This window comes from Bidens hawaiensis, unplaced genomic scaffold (genome assembly GCF_021521415.1).
Source record: "Bidens hawaiensis isolate Kalapana, Puna unplaced genomic scaffold, B.hawaiensis_p1.1 tig00013755_1, whole genome shotgun sequence".
In the NCBI taxonomy this organism is placed as follows: domain Eukaryota; kingdom Viridiplantae; phylum Streptophyta; class Magnoliopsida; order Asterales; family Asteraceae; genus Bidens; species Bidens hawaiensis.
Window position 1 is genome coordinate 333170 of NW_027492173.1, and position 25049 is coordinate 358218.

General features: G+C 40.1%; 1 protein-coding gene across 1 annotated transcript; it reads left to right on the forward strand.

The window, feature by feature from the left end:
- The first annotated feature begins 18028 nt into the window (after positions 1-18028).
- LOC143544812 (uncharacterized) lies at positions 18029-18571 on the forward strand. Its single transcript, XM_077036813.1, has one exon. It carries the CDS (start codon positions 18029-18031, stop codon positions 18569-18571), a length of 543 nt encoding a protein of 180 aa, XP_076892928.1.
- Positions 18572-25049: the final 6478 nt, after the last annotated feature.

The following is a 25049-nucleotide window of genomic DNA, read 5'->3' on the forward strand; positions in this document are numbered from 1 at the left end:
TCGCCAGCAGTGCTCTTGTCGTCCTTTTCGAACGTCGACGTCGGGTTCTCGACGAACAACTCAGACTCCTCGGCAGTGGCCTCAAAATCACGAGTAGAAGACATGTTTTGGATGTACAGAACGATTTCAGAAGAATGCTCGACGGAATAGTGAGTATTCGCCGGAAATCGTTAAGAAGATGAAGAGAGAAGTGAAAGTGTGGACTAAGGTGCACCCTCTCGCCCTTTATATACTCATCGCAATTAATGCGATGAATTTAATGCGGAAGAGAGAGAAATCGCAGGTACAATGAAACTATGACACGTGGCAAAGAGCAAGCTGGCAACAGCTGTTGAAAGGACGCGTGCCATTAATTTCGCGGCCACGCGCCCGAAAAGTCGCGCCCACGTGCCTGAAAAAGCGCCTGGAATGACCATATACTGTCACGTCGCCATAACTTCCTGCACGTCCTGACACTGTTAGAAGAAACCGTCGGACGACGTTTCAACAGTTTGGACTGTTCTTATCCTTTCATCAACTCTTCGAATTTCAAAAAGATTCAAAAGTAAGCGGGAAAATACCCCTTACCTTGGCAACCAAGTAACTATAAGACAGGTGCGAGTAGAGTGTCAAGGCAAAACACTCCACATACTTAGCACCCGCAGGGAATTGAAGCCAGGAATATCTTGGAAGTAAAGTAACTATAAGACGAGTGCGGGTACAGTGTAAAGGCGAAACCCTTCACATACCTAGCACTCCGCAGGGAATTGAAACCAAGAAGGATCTTCTGGGCCATGCTTGCGGAAACGGGACTAACATCCCCGCATAGTGGGACCGTCGAGAACTAGATTGTTCGAAGCTCCAAGATGGAATTGGTTGTTTTAACATAATTGATCACTATGTTCAAAACTACCAAAACCTCATGGAGAATCTACACAAGTGGAACTCAACGCTCCTGACTTGCGAGGAGGTTACACACCTACCCGCATCATACCCAAAGATCAAGCAGAAAAGTCGGGAATTTCTGCGTGACATTAGGGAAAACGCGGGAAGAATCCCCACAGACAACCTTAAAACCAAATACTTTTCAAAACCCCTTGATTTAAGTCCAAAGTTCACCTCACTTATTAACAATTCATGAGAAGAACATTGGACTGGGGGGACTTGAAGAGGTAGGTCCCAGTAGAGACCAGTTGGACCCGCAAGACTCACCTTCAAGAAGGACGTTTGCGCAAGGACCAACTGGTTCCACAGGACCCACCATGCTCAGAGATGAAGACCTTACGCACAGTACGCCAGCTGTTCCGCAGGACCCACCATGCTCAGAGATGGAAATATTACAACCGCCAATTTCGTATACGAATCCACTAGTTCTACAACCTCTATGGCACACCTAGGCGATCTTCTCCAATCCTAATGAAATCTAATGCTCGACTCCAAAACATCCTCTTTAACCACCAATCTATGATCCTAGAATATTTTCCTAAATCTAAAGTGTTAGTTTCGTGTATATATCTTTTAAGTTCAAGTTATCGCACCATATTTCTTTCCAACTAAAGATCTTGATTCGACCTTTCTAGTTACATATACTTTGTTGTGTTCATGTTCGTTATTGCAACTTCTAATAAATGACAAGATTCGAGATTACGACATGACTTTACTAGATTTTTTTCTTAAATTAATAGGTTTATTATGAAAAAAGTGGTTTCTAGGTTTCTGACATTGGACCAAATGGTTTTAAGTATTCGGTCATCAAAGATAGCTAGATTGAATTTATCTCCTAGTGGTGTTCCATGTAATCAACGATGTGTACGTCGGTGGTGATTGGATCGGCCATCTCAGATGGTTGGATCCAAGTTTATTCCCTTACACATCATCCCGTCACGTGGCAACACAAGATGAGATTAGCCATCTGATATTGTTGGATTGAACTCCCTGCTTTCATGCACTACTAAACTCACGGATGTATTCCTTTGAAGATGCAAATATGATTTGAAGGCGTGCAGTTTTAGTTGATGGAATGTAACATCTTTTGAACACTATTCTCATTAGTATTATCATGGAAAATAAGTCACGAAAGTTGATAATTTTGATTCTACAAAAAAAAAAGTGCCTTTTCCCTATATATTTATCTAACCCTTCGATTCACAAGTCTTCCATCCTTTTCAAGCTACTACCTCACATTCATAAATTTTTAATGGTGATTTTCACTTGTGGTCAATATGTTGTTCGCACATCCTGGACCGATCGCAACACGGGATGCAAATTCTACTCATGTCCACGATTTGTAAGAAACCTAATTTTTCTTGTTAATTTTCATTTGCCAATTTCTTAAAATTTCAAATATTTTTCATGGTCCCAAATGTCAAAAGTTTCTAGGTTGGATAGACCCGATCATGTGCGATCGTGTCGTAGCCATTATTCAAGGTCTTTTATGTTATAAAAACATGCTTGAATATTAAGTTATTGTCTTTCAAACAAAGAACGTTTGAACAACAAGCTTGAAGAATAGTGAATGAAAATAGGGAGTTCAATTTAGCTAGCTATCTCAGATGACTAATCTCATCTTGTGCTACCACGTGGCGGACTGATGTGTAAGGGAATAAATTTGGATCCAACCATCTGAGATGACCGATCTAGTTATCACAAATGTACACGTCCTTGATTACATAGAACGACAGCATGAGAGAGAAATCAAATTCAACTATCTCATATGGCTGGATACCTAAAATCTATTTGTTTAGTTGCCATGAACATAGAATCCACTTTTTTTCTTAATAAGCATAGTACTTTTAAGAAAAAAACAGCTTTAATATATATTAGATTATCTATATATTTTGTCCTTTGTTACAAGAGCACTGCAGTCACGTGTTATAGGTCCATATGCACGACAACACAACATATTTAGTTTTTTTTTTTTTTTCAAATTCAAATTATACAATACATAATGGTACTTGGGCACATGATGTTAAATCCGAGCTCGCCAAATGCCACCTAATGAATCTAGCTCGCCATATTAGATCATCTTTACGGTGGAAGCCGACTTTTATACACACACAATCACAATCGGGTAGTGATCTCTAAAATCAGAAACCGACTGTCCTACACAATAAAAAAGCAGTGTATATATTGGAAGTTAATACTGAAACAAGCTTAAATAAAGTTGAAGGGTTAAGTGAAAGTTTGGTTAATTTTAATTAGTTTATTTGAGTTTGAGTTATATATGATTAGATTTGGGTTAAATATTCATCAAGTTTTTATTAATATAAAATAGAGGGTTCAGGGTTAATTGTAATATATGGTTTTAGTTCTTAACAATATTGAAGAGTCGTGAGGAGTTCTCACACAAACTTCTTGTTCTTGATCCAATTATTCCAACAGTGTAAAGAAACCAATGAAACCGAATAACTTCGAAATAATTTTGTTTGTCAATATTCTAATTCCATTAAAGAAACAAAAAACAAAAAATTGTTCCCCTTGAACACGTAGGAGCTAAGGATGAGATTGGTAACGTACCCGTACTTGTATCCATACCTATACTCGAAAGTACCCGTACCTAAAATAAGCAAATATGGGTACCCATACCCGTACTCGAATTTTATGGTACGGGTACTTTAAGTACGATACCTGCTTTGGTACAACTTTTTTTTTCAAAAACCTCTATTAAACTTGGCATCGATATCAGTACGGTACTGACAATCAGTTATCTATAATACCAACACCAAAACCGTAATACCATAACCATAACGTAATACCAAAACTAAAAATGAAACAAATCAACCATAATATAAAATCCATACATGGTGGCTATTACTAGTTATTGATTGGAAGAAGAATAAGAGAAAGGATTCAGGGTTTGATTGGTTTTATTAGAACTGCAAGTCTGTCAGTACTTAATATTTTGATTATCAATGGTTTTGAAAAACCCACTTGAAGCCTTTAGAATATCCCAATAAAAACATAGTTAAAGTAATGAGTTTTAGAAATCTCAATAAAAACCCCTACATATTTCTAACGGGTACCGAGTACCCGTAATACCCGCACCTATACCCGAAAATACTCATACCTAAAATCAGTAAATCTAGGTACCCATACCCGTACCTAATAAACGGCTACGGGTATAGATACGTGTACCAATACAGGTACTAAACGGGTTCGGGTACAAATACGGGTATTCGGAACAAAAATCTCATCCCTCTCTAGTAGGAGCAAGTGCTATTATCATTAAGTCAATTAAGTCATTATCACCCAACGCGTTATTTTAAACTGTTTTAACACTAAATTTCTACGTTTCATCCAAAAGTCAACCACGGTATCATTCACTAGTCAACCTTTCATTAGTCAACTCCCCCTTCACACTCCACCACACACGCACAATATATATATATATATATATATATATATATATATATATATATATATATACACAAACTCCATTCATCAATCATTAAAACCCAAAAACCAATCACCAATTTTCCTTCACAACGAATAATGGGCAACTTAACTTCATGTTTCAACTCAAACCTCAAACCCACAAAACTAATCCACATTAATGGAACGTTACAACATATTAATGTTCCTATAACAGCCGCGGAGGTCATGTTAGTTCAACCCCCAGGACACCTCGTGTCGTGGGTGCCGAATAATCTTCGGTCGAGCTTTCGGTTATCCGCGTTGCGAGCCGATGAGGTGTTGGTTAATGGGGGGTTGTATTTTTTGATTCCGGGTGATAGGTTGAACTCGTTTGTTACGGAATCGGAGTTGGAGATGTTGCGGTCGGGTTGTCAGAAGGGGAAGTTGGGAAAAAGGCTTCGGGAATCGAAGGTTTTGCCGGTGGAGGTGAACGGTGGGGCGGGTGGTGGTGAGGGGTTTACGGGCGGGCGTGTGTGCGGTTCGCCCATGTGGAAACCGGTTTTAGAGCCGATATATGAATAGTGGTAATTTAAAATTATTAGTGTAAAGTTGAGTATAAGTATTATGTTTATATTTTTAATTTTTAGGCTTCAACAAAGTTGATGATCTGGATTTGGAAATGTGAATTAAGTCAAAAGAAGTAATTTATAAATCTTCTGCTCGTGTACTTTAGGGGAGGGATCTTTTGAGAACTATGTTGAGTTGTAAGAACTTAATACTCAATTCTAGGTCACACATTTAATTAGGTAGATTGGAATATGTGGTTGAGATTAAATATGGCAAAAAAGTTAAAGTATAAGAGAGAATAAAGATGTAAGTGGTTACACTAACTTTTACGTCCGTTACACATGTGTAAAATGTCGGCTCGGTGTGTAAAAAATTCTGTAATTTTTTTACGTGTATGTAACTTACATATATTACGCATGTGTAAAAAAAAATTCGAAAAAAAAATCGTTACACTGAGTTCTTTCGGGTTCTTAAAACTCAAAGGGGTTCTCATTTGAAATCTCCCCGTGTACTTTATTAGATATGTTTATGTGACATTTATGTTTTGAAAATAAACTCGGTAGTGTCGCTGGTTAGTGTTGTAGAACTCGTTAAGCAATAGTTGATCCGTGACCAGCAATTTATCGGGATTTATCGGATTGAAATTTTTATATGAATACACACATATAAATTTATGTGTAATTCTTTTAAGTAATCAAGTTCTAATGCCTCTCGACTCATTCAGAATCTAAATCGCTAAAAACTGGTCAAAAAACGGCCGAAATCAAGGCGGGTCATAATAGTGTAAGGACTAGAGTTGTCATTAGTGATAGTGTTATGGCCGATTGTAAGGTTAGTAATCTGTATATTACAACGAGTAATGAGATTGGGTATTGATGAGTTTTGTGACTAATTCGTAGTTTCTTTCTCTTGATTCTCTCTTCTCAAATTCTACACGTAGCATAGTTGGATTTTCCTTGGGCACTTACAAGAATTTTATGTGAATTAATCTCACTCTCGAACCAAGTGGAAATACTACATTTATAAATAAGAAAAGAAATACGCTAGCAATCACTAATCAGCTAGTGAATTAATCGTCGACTTTCTCTATGTTTTCTTATTACCTTCGTCACGTATATATAAAACCAATAAGTTCTAAAAGCAAAAAGAAATACATTAGTCGTTAGTAATCAACACGTCGGGGAAAATTCCCGGTTTAAAAAAAATATCTAACTTTTTATCTGTTAACTTGTAACCATAAGTTAAGCAATATCAATAATTTTCTCTAAATTGGTGAATAATCAAGTAACCACCTAAAGTTTGTTGTCAGTTTAAGTTTGGTTAGACCCATGAACATATAGGTACATCATTCACCATGTGTCCAAGACTACTAATGTAGCGGTCTAATTAACACTTATTAATGTTCACCTTTATATTCAATAAATCTCAAATCATGTGCAAACTTACAAAACTACCCTAACATGTTTTACACTTGATCAAATTTAATGTAAAATATTTAATTGGGTTAGAGTCAAAACACTTAATATGAAAGAGATTTGAAACATGAAGTATGTTTTCTGCAATTTCTTTTGCTAAGGGTGTCCATTGAAAAAACGTTTAAACATAAAGAACTAATTCTGCTGTTCAGTCCGATTTTAAATTAACTATTTTCATTGAACTCTAAGTTGCGAATCTGTAACTAAAAATAAAAAGATGTTTAATTGCATAAAAATAGTTATGCGTAAATTATAAAAGGGTTCTGACCTGGACCCATTACGACCCGGATCCGTTCTGGCCCGAACCTGTTGACCCTAACCTGTTCCGAACTGAACCAAAACTACTTTTTTTCAATTGACAAATTCCGACCCTAACACGTACCGACTCATGACCCGTTTCGATCCAACCGAACCCATTTGCCACCCCTAAGTTGATGCTAAGTTATCTTTCAACTTAAAAGTTGAAAAAATAAATAATTAAACTGGTTAAATTGGTCATCTTACAAACTTGTTAGGTTTAGCTAGCCTAGCATGTTCAGCTGAATTTGTTTGTGTGCTTAACTCGAAATTAACCTAAGGCGGTTTAGACTAAACACCAACCTATGAAAATCATGTTAGATATTTATCAGGTTTCCGTGCCATGTCAGACATTTACATCTTAAAGCCTATTATTTTGTTATTAGTCTCCGTCGCCGGTAATCCGGTCATGATCAATACATCCCATCTAGCCATAAAAAGCAACCATTGATATTGACATTTTTTAATTAAAAAGTTCATCAAAGACAACATATATTGCTCCAACTCATCAACCTCGGGTCTTTCTTTCTTTCTTTCTTCCACTTCCTTAAACTCCAATTAAAAATTGCCATTGCTTAGGTGGCGGTCAACCATTCTAATTCTTCTTCTTATTCTTAGTGCAGTAGCAAGGTTATCATCCTGCTTCACTGCAACTATAACTGACCGCTCAACCGCCACGCCAACGCTCCACATATCCTATCCCACCTTATCCTCCTCCTCCTCATTTTCTTTTCACATTTAAAAAGGAATTATCATCAACTAAAATTTTGAAGAAAATAGTTTGTCCGCCAGGTGTTTGACAAAACGCCTCAATGAAATAATCTTTGTTTTTGGTGTTTTGAGGAGGGGAGGGCAACGGGTGGTTGCTCTCCTCCTTCCTCTTTGGTTCGGGTGTTCATTCCTCAAACTCAACTCGAGTTTTGTTTTATTATTATTTTTCTTGGTGTGGTACTTGGCTACCAGGGTGTTTTGTGGGTCGGGGGTGGTATGACCGGGGCTATTGAGGAGGTTGTTTGGCCGTGTCCGTTTAGAGGCTTCCACTGTTGCCCGGATGGATTACCGGGGTCCAAGGGGGTTCGATTGGCCGCACATATTAAACGGCTTCATTTGTCATCGGATGACAAGAAAGAGACCTTACGGGAGGCGATCTCGACAAATTTGGATTTGTTTATTTCGGTTGGTGAGGCTTTAAAGGTCTCGCGTAGGTGGATGTGTGGAGCGTGTATGGAGTCACATGCTCTCCGTCGGGGGTGCCATCATGATGACGGGTCGGTCTGGTACAAGTGTGTCACGGGAGATGTGGAGGAATATATAGTGGGGATTGCGAAGCCACATGTTGGGAGGGAAGTTGTCGCGGTGGGAAGGGTGGAGGTGGATGTAGCTCTCCTTGAGCGTGTCTTCACTCTTCCTATTACGACTGTTAAAACATTCCTCATAGTTGTCGTATGGCTTTTTCCCAAGCCTTAGTGGGTGCTCTGGGTAAGGTGGCGGCTATGCCAGAGTCTGTTGAGGCGTGGGTGAAACTGTTGTTGTTACCACGTTGCACCTTACGAGTTTTCAGACCTTCTAATCGTCAGCAACGCAGGTCTGGCAATAGAAAGTCTGAGCAATGCCGAATTATTCAACGGTCGCTATCCGCTTGGGGTGACCGTGACGGTTTCTTTGAGCTCCTTATATCGCTTTTTAACCAACCCCTAGGAGATGCCCCGGGTGGTGATGCGTTTGTACCCGAGTCTGACAACGCCGGGTTGGGCGCCAATGTTAAACAATGTTTGCGAAAAGTTGCGGACGGACATTTCACTGCTGCGGTCAAGGTATTATGCTCTTCAGGGGTTGCACCTTTCGGTAAGGATACTTTGAACGCTTTGTTGTCTAAGCATCCCATCATGGCACCTCCGATTATGCCTGCTTTCTTGCTTTCTGAGTCTCCCCTTGTCGTGGACGTTGATAGTGTGCTTGGGTGCATTAAGTCTTTCCCTAAAGGGACTTCGTGTGGGCGGGACGGTTTGCGAGCCCAACACATTTTAGATGCGTTGTGCGGAGAGGGGTCTCCGATTGCGGATGGTTTGCTCAAGGCTATCTCTGCGGTGGTTAATTTATTTTTGGGGGGAAGGTGTCCTAAGGTGTTGGCAGAGTTTGTTGCGTCTGCCCCACTTACGCCGTTGCTTAAACCGGACAATGGGATTAGACCTATTGCCGTTAGGGCCATTTGGAGGCGGTTGGTCTCTAAGGTGGCTATGAGGGGTGTCGGGAAGGAGATGGTTAAATACCTCGGTGACTTTCAATTTGGGGTGGGAGTCCCCAGTGGGGCAGAGGCCGTGCTTCATAGCGCGAACAGGTTTCTAAATCAGTTTCATTCGGATGGGTCATTGGCTATGCTTACTGTTGATTTTTCCAATGCCTTCAACTTAGTTGATAGGACGACCCTTCTACATGAGGTTCGGAGTCGATGTCCTTCCATTTCTCTTTGGGTGGATTTTTTATATGGGCAGTCGGCTAGGTTATATGTGGGTGATACTTTCATTAAATCCACCACTGGGGTTCAACAGGGGGACCCTCTTGGGCCTCTCCTTTTTGCCTTAGCTTTGCACCCACTTGTTCACCAAATCAGAGATCGGTGCAAGCTTCTCTTTCATGCTTGGTACTTGGATGATGGCACGATTATCGGGGATACTAGAGAGGTAGCCAAAGCATTAGATATTATCAGGTCTGAAGGGCCTCGTTTGGGTCTTGAATTAAACGTTAAGAAAACAGAGTTATTTTGGCCAACATGCAATGGGGTGAAGGCACAGGAGGGGTTGTTCCCTTGAGGGATTGGAAGGCCGGTGCTTGGCGTGAAACTCCTTGGTGGTGCTGTAAGCCAGGATGCGGGGTTTATCAGCAGTTTGGCTATGAAAAGGGCATCTAGCGCTGTGGAACTGATGAGCTGTCTCCCAAGACTTCGGGATCCTCAATGCGAGCTTCTTTTGCTTCGCTCATGTATGGGAGTCGCCAAGCTTTTGTTCGGTTTGAGAACATGCCAACCTATGTATGTGGGGGAAGCTGTTTCTATATTTGACAATGGTCTTCGGAGAGCGATTGAGGACATCGTGGTTTGTGGAGGTCCGTTCTTTGGGGATCTCCAATGGAGGTTGGCATCACTTCCGATCCGTTATGGGGGGTTGGGTCTCTGTTCGGCCGAGGATGTATCTACATATGCTTTTGTGGCTTCGAGAGCACAGTCGTGGTGTTTGCAAGACCATATTCTTCGGGGTTGTGATATTTATGGGTTGGACTCTGATTATGGGTGTGCGATGGATCGTTTACGTACTTCACTTCCAGATTTTGATCTTAGCGGGTTCTCTAATAAGGACACCGCCCCCCCTAAAGCCCAACATGTTGTGGCGAGTGCCTTATTTAGTGGAATCGTCAAGAGTTTAGAAGTGAAGTTTGATCTATCCCCTCGCCAAAAGGCGGTGTTTGAATGCCTTCGGGCTCCTCGGGCTCAGGATTTTCTAACGGCCATCCCCATTGAAGGATTAGGCCAACGTATGTCGGGTTTGGAGTATCGGGCTATCCTTAAGTACCGGTTAATGATCCCTATGTTCCCGACGGATGAACCTTGCCCAATTTGTCGTAAGGTCTGTTTGGATTCTTTTGGTGACCATGCGGTGCATTGCAAAGAATTGCCTGGCTTTAAATACAGACATGATCTGGTTAGGGATGTTCTGTGTGATGTTCTTAAACGGGCAGGGATTTCTGCTAAAAAGGAGGCCCCTGTTAACTTTCTCACGGATCCTATTGAAGGGAGGTCTAATTTACGACCAGCTGATATTCTTGTGTTCGGGTGGGCAGGGGGGAAACACGCCTGTGTGGATCTTACAGGAGTGTCTCCTCTTGTTGGGCTCAGGGACCGTGGGTTTGTTGTGGGTCAGGCTGCGTTGAAGGCTGAATCGGGCAAAGTTGTTAAACACGAGAAAGCTTGTTTAGATAATCAACATGTCTTTCTACCATTTGCCTTTGATACATTTGGTTTTCTGGCTCCAGAGGCTGTGAAATTTTTGAGTAGGGTTCAGCGCGTCGTACACGGAACCTCTTCAGCTTCTAGGTCCCAAAGCTTCGTTTTTAGCAGGATTGACTTTGCTGTTCAAAAGGGGGTTGCGGCGCAGCTTGTTGCCCGTTTGCCTGCCACTTTATTGTAATCGTTTTATAGTAAATTATATTCATTTTTATAGATCGTGTAACATTAGTTGTCACTCCTCGTATTGCGTTAATAATAGAAATGTGCAGAACCTCAGACTAAATTGACTAATATTCTCATCATTTCATTGTGAATAATATAATAAAACTTGGCATAACTTTAGCTCCCCTACATTTAATAAGCATTAATACCATAAAATGCTATACATTAAATTTCTTAGCTCTAGGAAGAAACATGTATAATTATAATGCATTGGTAAAGTTAAAATATAAAAGGAGCTAAAAATGAGAAGTGTGAGAAGAATTTATGACCATACGAAAAGCCCTTAAAAATAAATTTAAAAATAAAAAAATAATAATAACTCAAAATATAAATAAAGCAATCTGATGACTTAAAAAAAGATACGAAGCAACCCGATAACTTTTAAAGTTTTCGTTTATATAGATTTAAGATGAGCAGATTAAAGCTGACAAACTAGGGTGACTAACTAACAAAAGCATGTTAGGTTGAGTACACCCATCATAATATTAATAAAAATAAATACATTATTAAAAATGAAGTAAATATAGACTTTTGATTTAATTTTACTGTTAGGGCCACGTTTAACACATTATTTCAACATGATGGAAGAGAGAAATATAGACAATTAAAACCGGTTTTGTAACAACTAAAACACTAAAATATGAGTATTTTGTTTAGTTATCACTGTTTTCCTTTTTTTTTTATGTGTTCACATTTATCATTTTAATTTTTAAAGAACTCATATGGACGGATAAAAGAAGTCAAAAGATGTCAACAAATATACTCAAGAAATGAAAGCTAGACCTGCCACAACCTACAACAAAAATAAAAAAAATGCAAAAATAAAAAAAAAAGAAAAGAAAAAACAAAACAAAACAAAGGAACATGGAAAAAAGCTGGATCTTAAGCCTGCTGTTAAGGCCCATGGGTCATAAGTAGGACTATCGTCCTATTGGAGTATTTATTGGGCATGTAACTTAGAGCATTCTCAGCCCATTCCCTATATTTTTGTGAGGAGATTTGTAAATTATATGGTATAGATATAAGTGGTTGTGAGTAGAGGGGATAGAAAATGTTATAGGGGAAAGTTAAATTTGGGGATTCACTGTTCATACCGTATAATTTTTTAATATTTTCTAAAAGTGGTTGTGAGTGGAGAAAAGAGAAAAGATAATGATAAAAGTATAAAACGTATTATTTAATTAGACAGGAGAGAGAAAAAACGATGATTTTTAGTGTAATTATATAACATAACTTGATAAAGTCATAAAGCAATTCAAAAGAAGAGTAAAACTAAGTACCTAGCTCAAACCATAATCGTCTTCAATCAGACGTGATTTTGTTGTTCAATTACGGTTGCTATTAATAATAAACAGAAAACATAAATTAACAATAAACAATCGATTCATAATAGTTGGAATGACAGCAGTCGATTAGGATTAGATTCTAATAACTTTAGTGACTAAGACTAAACCTATTATACCTAAAAATATATTTAATTTCAAAACTAAAAGTTTATTCGGGTTGACCCGGAACTTATAAATCAAACCCGAGAACCAACCCGAATTACATTGGTTCGGGTTCGGGTTTTTTGAGTCGGGTTAGTTCGGATTCAGGTATGGGTTTTTTCGGGTTGGGTTTCGGGTTTTAGGTAAAAGTGACAGCCCTATCCACCACACATACACTATATATATAAGTATATAACACAAACTCAAGTATTCAATTTCAAGTAACACAGCAAGTAATGGGTAACTTAATTTCATGTTTCAACTCAAACCTCAAACCCCCAAAACTAATCCACATTAATGGAACGTTACAACATATTAATGTTCCTATAACAGCCGCCGAGGTCATGCTAGTTCAACCCCCGGGACACCTCGTGTCGCGGGTGCCGAATAATCTTCAGTCGAGTTTTCGGTTACACGCGTTGCGAGCGGATGAAGTGGTGGTTAATGGGGGGTTGTATTTTTTGATTCCCGGTGATAGGTTGAACTCGTTTGTTACGGAATTGGAGTTGGAGATATTGCGGTTGGGAAGTAGGAAGGGGAAGTTGGGGAAAAGGCGTCGAGAATAGAAGGCTTTGCCGGTGGAGGTGAGCGGTGGTGGCGAGGATGGGGCGGGTGGTGGTGAGGGGTTTACGGGCAGGCGGGTGTGTGGTTCGCCTATGTGGAAACCGGTTTTAGAGCCGATATATGAATGAAATTATGGGTTTAGATTTATTGATGTAAAGTATAATATTAGCGTGTAAAATTTGTGTTAAAAAAGTATAGATAGAATTTAATTTAGAAGATGGGAAATATAAATTAAATTTTTAAGTAAGTTAATTTAAATCTTTTGTTTCTGGTGAGATGTCATACGAACATTAATATTAATTAAGTTTAATATGATTATTTAAGTTTTATATACTATTTAGTTTTGTTATGATACTCTAATTGTGTTTTATTATTGTTTATTTTTTCTTATTTTTATGTTTTTGGTGTAATCTCGTTTAATCTTGAATCAGTCTCTATCAGCATGTTTATGTAGCATTGGTGTTTTGGAAACAAACTTGAATAGGCCGGTCTAGGTGGTTAAGCCAGAAAATATTGATGTTGCTTGGTGTTGTAGAACTCGATAGATGATAGTCTATATGTGGGCTAGTGACTAGCAATTAGTCAGATTGGAATACTTATATTTATACATACATTTTATGCATAATGATTTTAAGTAGACTAGTTTAACAGTTTAACCCCTCTACACCCATTCACTGCCCGAATCACCAAAAATTGGTTTCAGGTTTGACAGGAATTAAGAACTATTAGGGCCGATTATTGCTGATTAGGTCCAACTTTGACCCATTAACTCATTAAGGGCTATTAGCGATTAATCACCGACTAATTATTGTTTTTTCCTGATTTTACGACCATATCGTTGGCTTACTTGCTAACGAACCCTATCTAATAAATCCATTTGGTTAAACCTGTGAGTCCTACTTCTAGTTGGATGTCCCTCGGGAATACCATATTTATAAAAAACAATTGAAAGAAATAAACAAGAAGTCAATAATCGTATAGTGAATTGATTTCCGACTTTCACTTCTTTGTTTTCTTATTATCTTCGTCACGTACGTATAAAACCATTAAGTTCCAAAAACAAAAATAAATACACTAGTAGTCACTAATTTATAATATGTTTGGCAAATTTCCTTGTTTAAAACAGTGTAACTTTTTATCTAATTATCTGTTAGAAGTCATAATCATGAGTTAAGCAATATCAATGAGTAAACGGGTGAATAATCAAGTGACCCACCTAAAGTTTGTTGTTAGTTTAAGTTTGGTTAGACCCATGAATGTCGAAGCACGAGATGAATCTGACCTGATCCATGACGATGTTTCCACGGATTTCGAGATGAACGAACCACGTCTTGATCTTCTTCTCCGGCTGGTTGGGATCTGCAATGACTTTTTGGGGGTGTGGAGGTGACCGCTAAGAAATCTCCAGGATCTCTTGTTCACAGACACAAAAATATGGTGGTGGCTCTTATTGAGAATCACCAACCCCTAATAAGGAGGTGGAGACCTCCTTATATAGGGAGCCTCATGGCCACCATCATGGTACCCTAATGGGCCTAGCCCATTAGGGTTACCTCCACAAAACCCCCTCAGCCCAATAACATTGTATTAGTCCATATAATAAAATAAGCCGAACATAATAAATTTAGGGTCGTAAAACCGGGTTTAGTACCATACCCCTACAAGCCCCCCAAGTCCAGCGTTGCTCCTGGGCGCGCAAGCGTTTAGGTGGAGCGCTGGACTTTATGAGGTGTGTTAGGGCGTAAGACGGTTTTTTCCCTTTTCTTCGGCCTTATCTTTATTGTCTTTGAGTTTTGGGAGGTTTTCTTCATGATGGTGACGTGTTGTGGTTTTTATGATAATGATGGTGCAATAGCATGAATAGATATAGCACGCCGAATAATAAAAGCCTGCGCGCGAGGCGACTTACGAGCTATGAGAATAATAAAGCTTGCGCGCGAGGCGACTTATGAGCTATGAGAATAATAAAAGCTTGCGCGCGAGGCGACTTACGAGCTATAAGAATAATAAAGCATGCGCGCGTGAGGCGACTTACGAGCTGTAAAAATAATGAAGCCTGCGCGCGAGGCGACTTATGGATCTATGAGAATAATGAAGCCTGCGCGCGTGGCGTCTTACGAGCTATAAGAATAATAAAAGCTTGCGCGCGAGGCGTCTTACGAGCTATATGAATAATAAAGCTTGCGCGCGTGAGGCGACTTACGAGCTGTAAAAATAATGAAGCCTGCGCGCGAGGCGACTTACGGATCTATGAGAATAATGAAGCCTGCGCGCGTGGCGTCTTACGAGCTATAAGAATAATAAAAGCTTGCGCGCGAGGCGTCTTACGAGCTATATGAATAATAAAGCTTGCGCGCGTGAGGCGACTTACGAGCTGTAAAAATAATGAAGCCTGCGCGCGAGGCGACTTACGGATCTATGAGAATAATGAAGCCTGCGCGCGTGGCGTCTTACGAGCTATAAGAATAATAAAAGCTTGCACGCGAGGCGTCTTACGAGCTATAAGAATAATAAAAGCTTGCGCGCGAGGCGACTTACGAGCTATAAAATGATGATAATGACTGGCCCACAAGGGCCTCCTCCTCGCAGGATGAATATCCCGGCCTGTTTTCAAAATAATAATGGAGGCACAAATGGCCAGATAATAATAATGATGTCATAGGTGTTTGTGCGGCTCGTAGCCGAACCTGCAAAAACATGTCAACTAAAAGTGGATGTATTGCATGGTTCCCATCCTCGGGCAAATTATGAGGTGTGCCCAACCTTTAAGCTTGGCGCGTGGCCTATGGGTTTATGAGGATTCCCAACCTTTAAGTTTGGCGCGTAGCCATATGGGATATTATGAGGATTCCCAACCTTTAAGTATGGCGCGTAGCCATATGGGATATTATGAGGATTCCCAACCTTTAAGTATGGCGCGTAGCCATATGGGATATTATGAGGATTCCCAACCTTTAAGTATGGCGCGTAGCCATATGGGATATTATGAGGATTCCCAACCTTTAAGTATGGCGCGTAGCCATATGGGATATTATGAGGATTCCCAACCTTTAAGTATGGCGCGTAGCCATATGGGATATTATGAGGATTCCCAACCTTTAAGTATGGCGCGTAGCCATATGGGATATTATGAGGATTCCCAACCTTTAAGTATGGCGCGTAGCCATGTGAGTACAATCATGGTTGTTCTTATCCTGATTTGGATTAGACTGTTCATTTGTTATGTCGCTTACGCGCGGCCTGCGCAATGTCTCCTTTATTCCCACGCGCAGATGTGGTGCGTGAGCGTGCATGATGCGTGAGCATCTAATATGCATGAGCATACGTGAAGCCCAATAACATATGTGATGCGTGAGCATATGAGATGCGTGAGCATGTGATATGCGTGAGCATACGTGATGCGTGAGCATACGTGATGCGTGAGCATATGTGATACGCGTGAGCATGCGTGATGCGTGAGCATGTGATATGCGCCACGAGCATAGGTTTTGGCTGTCTTCATGAGCATGTGATATGCGTGAGCTGTGGCGTAGAGTAATCGCCGGGAGCGCGCATGCGATCCGCTGTGGCGTAGAGTAATCGCCGGGAGCGCGCATGCGATCCGCTGTGGCGTAGAGTGATCGCCGGGAGCGCGCATGCGACCCGCTGTGGCGTAGAGTGATCGCCGGGAGCGCGCATGCGACCCGCTGTGGCGTAGAGTGATCGCCGGGAGCGCGCATGCGACCCGCTGTGGCGTAGAGTGATCGCCGGGAGCGCGCATGCGACCCGCTGTGACGTAGAGTGATCGCCGGGAGCGCGCATGCAATTCGCTGTGGCGTAGAGTGATCGCCGGGGGCGCGCATGCGACCCGCTGTGACGTAGAGTGATCGCCGGGAGCGCGTATGCGACCCGCTGTGGCGTAGAGTGATCGCCGGGGGCGCGCATGCGACCCGCTGTGGCGTAGAGTGATCGCCGGGAGCGCGCATGCGACCCGCTGTGGCGTAGAGTGATCGCCGGGAGCGGCATGCGGCCCGCTGTGGCGTGTAGTGATCGCCGGGAGAGCGCATGCGACCCGCTGTGGAGTAGAGTGATCGCCGGGAGCGCGCACGCGACCCGCTGTGGCGTAGAGTGATCGCCGGGAGCGCGCACGCGACCCGCTGTGGCGTAGAGTGATCGCCGGGAGCGCGCATGCGGAATCCGAAGTTGATCCACAGGGAGCGATTTTGATCCGCGGTGGCGCGCACGATCTAGAGATTTTGAATATCCACATCAGGTAGGTTTTATGTAAAACCAACAGATCTAATAGGATTTATAGATCTATGAATATGAAGTGTGACTGTTGCTCAAACGAACCCAGATCTGAAAAAATCATAACTAGATTTGGTATATTTCACTTAGAAAAAACACAGATCTAAGGGTTTTCCCCAAAAGTTCGGTGGTATTTCTTCCTGTGTATTTCCAGATCTGGAAGTATTTTTTAGATCTACGGATTTTTGGATTTCCATAGAACATATCTGAAAGAAGAAACCGTAGACCCGAGATATTGATGAACAGATCGGAGGGCCGAGACGAGAAGCGAAGCGTGGTTCATTGCCGTCCCACGGATGACGCCAATGTCGAAGCACGAGATGAATCTGACCTGATCCATGACGATGTTTCCACGGATTTCAAGATGAACGAACCACGTCTTGATCTTCTTCTTCGGCTGGTTGGTCATTCTCAATAAGAGCCACCACCATATTTTTGTGTCTGTGAACAAGAGGTCCTGGAGATTTCTTAGCGGTCACCTCCACACCCCCAAAAAGTCATTGCAGATCCCAACCAGCCGGAGAAGAAGATCAAGACGTGGTTCGTTCATCTCGAAATCCGTGGAAACATCATCATGGATCAGGTCAGATTCATCTCGTGCTTCGACAATAAACATATAGGTACATCATTCACCATGTGTCCAAGTCTACTAATGTAGCAGTTTAACTAACACTTATTAGTGTTCACCTTTATATTCAATAAATTAATCTCATAAATCAAAATGAACAAAACGCCACCACCATTTATATTATAATTACACACTTCTTAACTTTCTAGTCTAACTTTGATTAATAGCTATGGGGAACTATGTCTCAAATGGCTCAACACGGGTCATACTCCCCGACGGAACGGTTACAAAATACAACGAACCGGTGACGGTGGGTGAGCTAATGCTAGACCACCTAAAACAAGTGGTCGTTGAGTTTCAACCGGTTGTTAAAAAACCAAAACCATTGGCGGCTGATTTTAGGCTCGAGAATAATAAGGTTTACATGATGGTGCCAATGAGGCGGGGTCCGGTGGTGGATATGTCATTGGAAAAACAACGGCGGATTATTTTGAAATCTGGGTTGTTTTTGTCGGCCTACGCGGGTATTATTCTTGTGTTTGTTAAGATGTGGCTGAAGACGGTGATCAGGAGTAATAATAAAGCGAAAGTGGCGGAGAAGCCGTCTACGGCGACGATGAAACCGAAGTTGTTTAGGGAGGTCGAATCGGTGATGGAAGGGAGGGGTGATCATTATGTGAAAAAATCTTGGAAACCTAGTTTGGATACCATTAAAGAGAAAGGTGTCAAGGCTAAGACGTGTTGTTGGTTGCCACTTGGTGAAAGTTTATAGGTTTAATTCTTCGCAAGAAGATAGTTTAACTTAAGAGTAGTGTTGTTTGCCGTTAAAAAAAATGGCGTGTTACGTCGATAAATATGTTGGTTAAAATAAAATGTTTTGTTTTTAGCTTATTTTTAACGGCTTGGTTATTGTGTCAATAAACAATCCGTTTGCAATACTACTTGTTATGTTACTTTTGAATTTAGTATTTTTGTAGCATAGACTACACATTGAATATTGTGGTCAAGTTGGCTGTTATACACGTAATAAACCACAAGTAAATATTATTTTCACCAAGTAGTTAAACCACACGTCAATAATCAGTTTTAGGGCTACAAACGAATCGAACGAGCATAAATAAGGTTTTGATTATGTTCGCTTGTTAAGAAAATAATGTGTTGATGAACGGTTCACAAACACTTACGGAACGAGATTTTATGTTCGTGTTCGTTCATTAAGGAAATGAAATGTGTTCATGAACACAAATAAATACGCAGAGCCTAGAGATTAAGATAAATAAATCCATCAATGTGAATAATGAGAAAGGAAACAAGACTAATGCAAAAACAATTTGAGAATTTGGTTTCATATTTTATGTCAAGAGTAATAAATAAATAATATAAAATGTTTAGATAAAATAAATAGATGTACAAAAAGCTTTCATGAACAACAAATACAAACGAACATGAACAAATGTTCACGAACACAATAGAATTAACGGAGGCTTTGTTCATTTTCATTTGTATTAACTAATCGTACAATATTTCTTGTGTATGCTCGTTCATTTATTAAATGAACGAATATAAATGAACTTCCTGTAGAACGATTCACAATCTATTCGCTGAATGTTTAGTTCGTTTACAGCCCTAATCATACGGTTATTGCGCAGTTCACTAGGAAATTCTCAAATAAAACATCATAATGATGTTCAACTTGTCACACCCAGACCAAAGGCGGCGGAACATGCCGAGGTGTAACGATTGTCCATAAGCACATGACACTAATTAAAGTGATAGTATTTAATAAACTCATTTAATTTCACAACATCGAAAATGTCACATAACAATTATCCATAAAATAACCATAAACAAGATATCACAAAATATGGCAAATTGATATTGTTCATTTTTACTAATATCCTAAGGTCTTTGATGTCGTTTTCTTCACAATCATAAATCAACCAAGATGCAAACCTGCAACATTTCATAAAATAAAGTTTGTCAACACAAAGGTCGGTGAGCAATTCATAAGTTTAATCATATTAGTATATAATAAAGATAGTCACAAAACTTGCATACGAAACGATAAATAAAAGTGGTAATTTGGATAAATAGATATCGCTAAACACATTAGCGACACCTAGCTATAAGGGGATGCCAAATAGTCTAGGATTTTATAGTTATCGTTAATTGCATTACGTTAACGGCACCTTGCTATAAGGGGATGCCAAATAGTCTAGCATTTTATAGTTCCACCAACCAAAAGCGATAAACACATAGGCATATAAGCATAGAACACCAAATCGAGCAATTATTTAGGTAAAGTATACAACTACGTTTGTGGTTTAAGATTCAAATATAAAGCATTTTATTGAATAAGTATGAAATGTCACCCCCAAAATAAAAGATGGAAAATGGGGTATGAAGTACTCACCTTCAAGTGGTAAACTTGAAAGATGATAATTTGGAGATTTGTCGGAACGACGAGTTTAACGCACAATGCCTAAAAAGAAAAGAAGTCTTGAATTTAGAAAGGTTGTCTTGAAGGTCTTTAAACAAAATAAATGTTGAGAAATGTAAATAATTAAAGTTCAAGGTTTAAAATGTGACTATTTAAGAATTTATAATAATAACCCTTTAAAAATGTAAGTTTGCTCGAAACCGGGTTAAAGTATCTAACCTTAATATTTACTCAACCTATGTTAAGTAATAAGGTGGGTAAAATGCAAGAATGCAAATCCCTTTGGAATAAAGATACTAAAACAGGTTTTTTTTTTTATCGAGTGTTCGGGTTGTCGGTTCGGGTCTTGATAATTGGTCAAACCCAAAGTCAACTTTCCAAAATATTGAATGTTATGAGATAACTCAATAAAATTTAATAAGACTTAACCAAGTATGTAGTTCCATTGTTTTAGAACTAACAACGCACGTTAAGCGAGTGTTCGGTTTTGTCGGTCCAAACTTTGTTATGAGATCAAGTTGGATCCAACATTTTGCAAGTACTTAAGAAAATATTTAAAAATCAATTTGTAACTATTTTTAAAGAAATATACAAGTCTTGATGGCTAAAAAAACACACTTGTGTGTCTTGAGCGAGCAAGAATCGGTTTGGTTCGGTTTCCATCTCACAACAAGTTCATAGATCGTTTTCACATGTCCAAACACTAAATAACTTGTATAATAATGTACAAATAAAAAAAACCAAAAGTTAACAATAAAGTCTTTAAACAAAAGTTCGGTTTTCGGTTCGGATCGTGTTTCGGGTTAAGACCGAGGTAAGATTCTACAAACCCATAACCATAGAATTTGTAAAAATGATTTTAGAAACTTAGATCTAACACTAAGTATGTTTAAACAAACAAAACTAGTAACAAAGTTCGGTTTACGGTTTAGAGCTATTTACGGTTAAACCGAAGCATAGACTCTTAAAAACCCATAACCATGGAACTTGTAAACATGACCAACAAACTAAAATAAGCAAGATTAATATGTATGAACAAGTTATATAGATGTATATATATCAAGGACACGAAGTCCTCCATGAAGCCTTGCCTTATGGGGTCCAAAACCTCACCGAGCGGAATCAGAAAAGTAACTACCAAAGGTAAACAAGGGGTGTATATTATATATATGTTGCACAACCATAAACAAGTATTAATAAGGCTACATAAACTAATTAAGATGAAAGACCAAAATCCTTCAAGAACACTTAAGAAGATAACCTTGAATCTTTGATGTTTGAGAGAGTTTTTTTTTTTGGAGTTGTAGCAAGGGAAAATGAAGAGGAAAGGTGGTGTATATATAGGGTAATGTTGGTGGTCAAATATGGGTGTGAGACACAAGAGTTTTCATGCAAAATGGATCAAGACAAAAACACAAAACAACAAAAAAATAAATAAATAAATAAATAAATAAATAAAAATACAAATAAAAATAGGATGTTTTCAAGACCCAACAAGTGTGAAACAATATTGTAACATAAATCCATCATTTTGATTATAACATAAGCTTCAGTTTACAAATCGGGTCAGTTTACATAATAAACAAATACAAAAACGAATACAAACAAGACCCGAAATTGACGAATGTCACAGTATCCCCTACTTTAGAAAATTTCGTCCCGAAATTAAGACGAAGACGATGCTGCGAACAAATGTGGATACTTCTCTTTCATTTTGTCTTCTCGCTCCCAAGTGAATTCCGCGCCGCGCCGTGATTCCCATCGAACTTTGACTAACCGAAGACGGCTACGCTTGGTTCTCTTCTCGTTGCGATCCATGATCTCAACGGGTCGTTCAACCAAGACCATCGACTCATCGACATGTACTTCGTCGAGAGGTATATGGAGATTACCCTCGGCTAAGCACGTTTTAAGATTTGAAACATGAAATGTCGGATGAACACCAGTAAGTTCTTTCGGTAGTTCGAGTCGATAAGCTACTTTTCCAACACGCTCAAGGATTTTAAAAGGACCAACGAAACGAGGAGCTAGTTTACCCTTCTTTCCGAAACGGGCTACCCCCTTCCAAGGAGATACTTTTAGAAGGTCAGGATCGCCAACATTAAATTCGATCGGCTTTCGCCATTTGTCGGCGTAACTCTTTTGACGACTTCTAGCGGCTAGGAGGTTCTTACGGATTCGATTAATAACGTCAGTGGCTTCTTGAACCATTTCGGGTCCCTTGATTTGAGCTTCACCGACTTCGTTCCAACTTATCGGAGAACGACATTTACGACCTTAAAGAGCTTCGAAAGGAGCCATCTCAATGCTCGAATGGTAGCTATTGTTATAAGAAAACTCAATGACCGGAATGTGAGAATCCCAATTCCCACCGAAATCAAGAACACATGCTCGTAGCATATCCTCGAGAGTTTGTATTGTACGTTCGGATTGACCGTCCGTTTGAGGATGATAAGCGGTGCTAAGATCGAGACGTGTTCCCAAAACTTCTTGAAGTGAACGCCAAAAATGAGAGGTATAACGAGCATCACGGTCAGAGATAATAGTCAATGGTAAACCGTGTCGGCACACGATTTCTCGAACATAGATTTGAGCAAGCTGCTCGACAGAATACTTCTCGCGGATCGGAATGAAATGAGCAGATTTGGTCAAACGATCGATGATCACCCAAATGCTATCGTTGCCCTTTTGGGTGTTGGGTAATTTAATGATAAAGTCCATAGCAATGTCTTCCCATTTCCAAACGGGAATCGGTGGTTGCTCGAGTAGACCAAAAGGTCTTTGATGTTCGGCTTTAACTTTTGAGCAAGTAAGACATTTAGATACGAATAACGCTACGTCCTTTTTCATACCCGGCCACCAAAAGGTAGCACGAAGATCGAAATACATCTTATCCGCACCGGGATGAACGGAATACCGCGAATTGTGAGCTTCGTCGAGTATACAAGGACGAAGGTCATCGCGATTTGGAACCAACAAACGATTGAGAAAGTACAAAAGACCATCGGGTTTGGTTTCGAGTTGAAGTTCGGCTCCACATGACATTTCGTCATACATGTTACCTTCTTCAACGGAGGTACGTTGAGCTTGGAAGATTCGAATTTGAAGATCGGTTTGAATGACAACGCTTAGAAGCAGAACGGATTTAACATTAACCTTTTGACTTAGGGCGTTGGCGACAACATTCGCTTTACCGGGATGGTAACGAATTTCGTAATCGTAATCACTAAGTAATTCGGCCCATCGTCGTTGTCTCATATTGAGATCTTTTTGGTCAAAAATATGTTGAAGGCTTTTATGATCAGTAAAAACCACACATTTCGTACCATAAAGGTAATGTCTCCAGATTTTGAGAGCGAAAACAACGGCACCAAGTTCGAGATCATGAGTCGTGTAGTTCTTCTCGTTGACCTTAAGTTTCCTTGATGCGTAAGCGATGACTTGACCTCGTTGCATGAGGACACAACCAAGATGTCACACCCGGCCCTGAGCGGCGGAAACAGCCGGGCGCGCGCGAGTGGGGATTGATAATTAAGCACGGGCCATTGCAAACATTCAAAGATTTTCATTGCGCATAAAGTGTTTAATACAAATACATTACATTGTTTAAAAAAAATTACATAAAACATCCAAGTATAAAAACTGTTGAAGATTTCCACGCCATATCCCCTTGCGCGGCGGGAACAACCATGCGCATCAAAGGGATAGAACTAAAATCTTCCAAAAAGCTAGTTTTAGATGTTCAGCGTGAGGTGCTCTAAGTGTGACTCCATGCGCTACCTAGTTATCTCCTGAAAGACACGTAAAACATTTGAATCAGTATAAACTGAGTGAGTTCACAAGTTTTAGTAACTTGATAAATCGTATCGCGTCATAAACATAATAGCATCATTGAAACACATGCTTAGTGAAACAGTTCTGAAAACATAATCTGATAAAAAAATCGTTCCGCGGTTTACGCGCGAACATTTCTGGGAACTGTGCTCGTCTGTGTAAGTGGCGCTGCCACTACGAGCGAAACAAGTAATACCGTCCCGCGGGTTACGCGCGGACACATCTGAAAAACCGTGCTCGTCTGTGTAAGTGGCGCTGCCACTACGAGCGAATAATACCGTCCCGCGGGTTACGCGCAGACGTTGTGCCGGAAAACAAGGCGCTCGTCTGCGTAAGAGGAGCGACCTCTACGAGCGGGCTCAACCCATAGTACTGCCCCATGACCATACTAGGCACTCGTCTGTGTAAGAGGTGCGACCCCTACGAGTGGGCGGATCAAACCAGCAGTCCCTACCCTTAGAGTTCCAATGGTAAAGTGATCACTTACTCGAATCTGGTGCACTAACATCGAAAAACCATAGATAACCGTTCGCATTGCTCATCATGAAACATAACTTAAACACATAATCGCTTGCATAGCTTGTAAGTATACCATGATAAAACATTATTTAAGTACGTGTCCCTCGCCCCGAAAACAGTTTAAAAATAGTGAAAACAGTGAAAATAGGGGCTGTGAGACTCACCTGTGGTTCTTGTTAAGGGATTAATCGAGATTCGGGTTTTCTTGGTATTGGCCTCGGAATCGAAGGTCTAGTAACAGGATCGGATGCTTGGGAGATGATTAGTGCAAGTTTGCAGTTCTTAAGAGAGAAGTTTGAAGTGTGTTTGGGTGATAACTTAGGTTACATATTTATAGTCAAACTCAAGGGAACACAATCCCTTGCTTTAGGGGATTGCAATCTTTTCATATCTAGGGGTAATGATGATAAAGTATGGAAATTATTATTATTTATTTAAAAGTGGAGTAGTGGATAAA